General features: G+C 42.9%; 1 protein-coding gene across 13 annotated transcripts in view; it reads right to left on the reverse strand.

Annotated features, from left to right (window-relative positions):
• LOC112463294 (actin-binding LIM protein 2) overlaps positions 1-4,565 on the reverse strand; it is a 44,435-nt gene that overhangs the window by 21,836 nt on the left and 18,034 nt on the right. For 12 of the 13 annotated variants that reach the window (XM_025029614.1, XM_025029612.1, XM_025029617.1 and 9 more), the window contains exon 1: positions 2,588-3,405. The exons of the other annotated variant lie outside the window; for it this stretch is intronic. In XM_025029614.1, the coding sequence (XP_024885382.1) occupies positions 2,588-2,693 (106 nt within the window). In that variant the 5' untranslated portion in view covers positions 2,694-3,405. Of the gene's footprint in view, positions 1-2,587; positions 3,406-4,565 lie in introns of those variants that run through there. 13 annotated transcript variants of the gene reach the window in all.

Genomic DNA, 4,565 nt, shown 5'->3' on the forward strand with positions numbered 1-4,565 from the left:
TGCCATAGCAATTACATATATAGTAATCGTACACGTACAATTACAACTTTATATATTGCAGGACATATCGCAATTATTATTACTATCCGTACTCCTGTTTAGGAGCTTAAAGTTTCTACAAAGGATTTCCACCCTTTTTTATCTTTTGCCACCGCCCTTAGTTCTTTGAGCAATTTTCCCGTTTCGGCATATACCGATCTTCTCCATGATGTTCGTGGTCTTCTCCAACATCTAGTACCCTGCGGATTCCATTCCAATATAGCGTGGGGTATCTCTTCGTAATCCTTCGTTAGTGTGTGCCCCAGCCATCCGTATTTACGTTTTCTTATTTCGTTGTTAATGTACTTTTGGTTGGTTGCCTTCCAGAGATCATCATTGCTTATGACCTTTGGCCACAATATTTTTGTAATTCTACATATATAGGGTTTTGACGTCACCTTTGTTAGCAGCTTCTTCCGCTTCGGCGGCCATATCTTCAAAATATGCTCTCTTGTCCTTTCTCGCTTGTTTTTTGATTTTATGTAATCTCTACGGTCCTGTTGATTCTGTCGACTAATTATTAACAATACATAATCGATAGAATCAACAGTACTACAGCGATTACATATATAGTAATCATAAACGTACAATTACAACTTTATATATTGCAGGATATATCGCGATATACGACAAAAATAAAGATTTCTTATATTGCAAAGGCTTTACGGTTTTTTTATCCAATCGTTCCATACGGTTCAAGGCTGTATACGACGTATAAATATTATTACGTTGCGATAGCTCGCAGAGACCGCGATGGTACATGATGCAACATACAGAAATACATATTTCGGCGCGTGTTCATTGTATGACAATTGACCGACGGCTACTTAATAATACATGAAGCCGGTAATTAATTACCCCACGACGAGTGTGGAGGTAACTGAATTACAAAATGCTCGTACTACATTCGCGATGCGCGCGCGACTCATTGTAGTCGATAGCGCGAACGCGAGCGCAATTATTATATCCTGCGTGATGCAAAAGAATTCCGCGCGGCGAGCCAACGTTTTACCGTTTTGCTTGCTAACTCAACTGCATGTCAACAACGTTGTATCAACGGGAAGCGAGCACTTTACGCTTTTAAACATTTCTCACCGGGAAAATACTTCATAAATAATCATTACTTCTCTCGTAAATTTTTTCACTGCATTTAACGCAAGTTGCAGTATGTATTAAATTCATATTTAAACATATGGTGTATTAATTTGAAGGCGCATTATAGAATGTTTAACCCTGTAATGGTAAGGGGTCGGGATACGATCCACGGCTTCGTCTATTTTACAGTTTTTTTATTTTACTGCAATTATTTAAAGTCAGTTAAACTTAATTGTATTTTTTTTCACATAAATAAACGGAAGAAGAAGTTATCATTTACTTCTTTTGCCCATTTTGTATATCGATTAGATACGTTCTGAAAAGCCACTTTGCCATTAGGGGGGTTGACAAACAGCAGATAATCGTGAAAGCGGTCTCGCAGGCGATACCGCATCGGTCGACCACTCGTTAAGTGAGACACAAACGGGATTCCGACAGACATTTCTAGCGCGCGAAGGAATGTATTTTCCTCGTCGGGGTATTGGTACGGTTAAAAATGTCCTCCGGCGTGCGACGACGCCGCGTCACGTTCCTCGGATTCGCCCCGTCACGAACGACGAAAATCGTGACGGAGATATTCGTGGCCGCCGAGAGAGGTAGTCTGTCGTAATATGCAAATATCGGCCGGATCTTCTGGATACCGCGCGGCTCGCGCGGTATCACACGAGGTGCTCTCGTATCGTGTAATTTAAGCGTCGCGTCGTGTCGCCGCGATACATTAAACCAGTCGTGAGGCAAGTTGATAAGACGGCCGGATGATCGGCGGACGGTCGTAAAATACCGTGCGGCGGAACCGATCTCTCGCGTTATCGCGTCGGGTTTCGCGTCGAGACAAGAGATTTCGTCTTGCCAGCGGCAGCGGCTTCAAAAATTCCGCGAATCGCGAGAAACAAAAAGCGAGATCTATCCATCCAATGGTAATTGTAATTGTTCCACGTGTTAATTAACAGTTTGTTGAAAATTAATGCGTCCACCGACGCAATAATAGTGCTAATGGATTTCGAAAGATTAATGAATATTGATACAATAAATATCTCGATGTACGCTTCATTCAGCATTATCGCACCCGCGCTGCGGGTTTTGCCCGCCCAATTTTTCGTATTTACGATATCCATCGCCATTATGCAAACGGGCAACAATGAGATAGTGGTAATGGGAAACGATTACCAAATTAAAAGATAACGATATTGCAGGAGATTAGAGAGGCGTCGAGAGCCATTGAACGCTGATTCATCTCTAAACGTCACCACGGAATCTTCAAAAATAACGACAAACAACGGCTTGTCGTTGGAGATCAATTGTTTAATTTAGCATTGTCATCAACGATTACGTAGGATCTGTGAAGACAAGCCGACGTAAAGTAAAAGAACGGCCGGTTGGCGATAAAACCGCAGAATAGAAGCGACGGATATGACTCGTCGATCTTTACCCGCGGCCAACATCCGGTCCTTACCTTTTTTCAACGGTTTTTGCTTGTGCTGGTCGACACCGTCTTTCATGATCCCCGCCCTGCTTTCACTTGCTATCAAGCTCTCGCTCGCGCTCGTCTTCGACTTCATCGTGCCTCTGCCGTCTGCGTTGCGTAATCTTTCTTTCAGGGACACGAGCCGCGCCGGCACACGCACCTCCTCACCTTCACGCTTATTTTCCGCGCGCGATGTCGAGATACCGATAAGATAGCGCCGAGCCGCTTACAATTAGACGATCGGTGCGCGATTCGTTGCCTTTCGGTCGAGGTTCGACTCGAAGCAGCCGCGAGCCGATTTGTTGCGATTTGCGTCCCTGCCTGGTCCAGTGGTTCGATCTATCGTGAGATCGCTCAAACGGAATCCGTCAGTGAGTAAACCGCCGACTAAAACACCTGCGTCTCGACGTTCACGTTCTTCGTTTCGGCAGAATATTTTGTTCACGACACCCCGTATATATCGTTACGAGCCAAGCGTCGAGTAATGTAGCATCCTCGATAGATTACCGAGATATAAATTTCGCCGAAGGCGATTACGTTGTTTGCCGAGAGTGGAGTGTGTCGATAATAGCGCGGCTACTTTTTCCGGAATATGCAAAAATCTGCGGTCGTATTTACACGCGGAATTCGTGGAATCGCAGGTAAATACGTAGGAATTTTTACACGACTGTTCGCCGAGAGCAGGCCCGAATTTTTCGAAGCGTTTGCTCCGAAATGGTGCGAGAAATTTTGACGCGATAAGCTCGCGATACACACGTGCCGATACGGTCGCCGCGACTGTCGATCGTCGACTGCCGACCGGCCACCGCGTCAGTGTGAAGAGATTCGTGCCTCGTCGAGTTCCGATTGTCAACCGGTACAGTCAACGCAGATAATGTTCACTTTCACGGTCGACTCCGCCCTGAGAGCCTAATCCCGCGAGGCGACTTTGCACCTCTTCACTCTGCGCTTTGCATCTTGCCGCCAACTGTTTCTTTTTCTCCGTCTCCTTGCCTCCGGTAATACATTTGCGAACAATGACGTTCGAAGTCGCCTCAAAGAGACTAGAAAAATATTTTTGTAAATCGGCAGGCTAAATTTTTCGTTTGGCTCACAGGCAAACGCAGACATTTTACCGGATATTTGGAAGTAAGGTTTTAAGGCACTGAAGAATTAATGAAATTTACCGAAGTTGGTAAAGTTGCTTGAAAATTAATTACTGTAAAATTTAATTTTGTTTCTCGTAAAATCTGAAGTATATGTTAAAAGTGTAATTACTTTTTGCAAAAAGCAAAAGTATAGATAACATTAACGGCATTCAGATAATCTCCGAAGCTATATTTGAGAGTAATTTATAAATGGAATCATTGCATAAGGTTTTAATCCAGTTAACTGGGAAAGTGTCTAGCGCCCGTCATAATTTTATCACTATATACACACGCGGTGCCCTAATTCCATCAGCTTAAACTAGTTTCGCATGTAACAGGATCATATATGATTAATATTAAAATATAAGAAATATAATATTACTCTTCTGAGATTGCCTGGTTTTTTTTATTGTCAAAATAAATATTATCTTAAAAATTAAATCAATCCCCCCCAAAAAAAATTCTCGAAGCGAAACAAGCAGGTAATTTTCTCGCACGAGCGAGCTTTTCGATACAAGAATAAAATTACGATACGGCGTCGCCGAGACTCTTAAAACCGGAATGAACAAGATAGCTGCTATTTATAATTTTCTCGCTAATCGAGAAGCATTATATTGCAAGAATTGTTGAATAACTTCGGAGTCGCATCTCGCGAGTCAAAGGACGGCATGAGTCGATGCACGGTGTACATCATATGCACTAGTAAGCGCCCTGGAATATTGATCCAGGATACGTACAAGAACCGAGTGCCCTTTCAACTGGATAATTTAATTTCTTTCGCGAAACTGTGGAATCAGACAATTCCAGAATTAAGACAATTATCATTTTTACATTGCCAA

The sequence above is a fragment of the Temnothorax curvispinosus genome, unplaced genomic scaffold, assembly GCF_003070985.1.
Source record: "Temnothorax curvispinosus isolate PA1 unplaced genomic scaffold, ASM307098v1 QBEX01013138.1, whole genome shotgun sequence".
NCBI lineage: Eukaryota > Metazoa > Arthropoda > Insecta > Hymenoptera > Formicidae > Temnothorax > Temnothorax curvispinosus.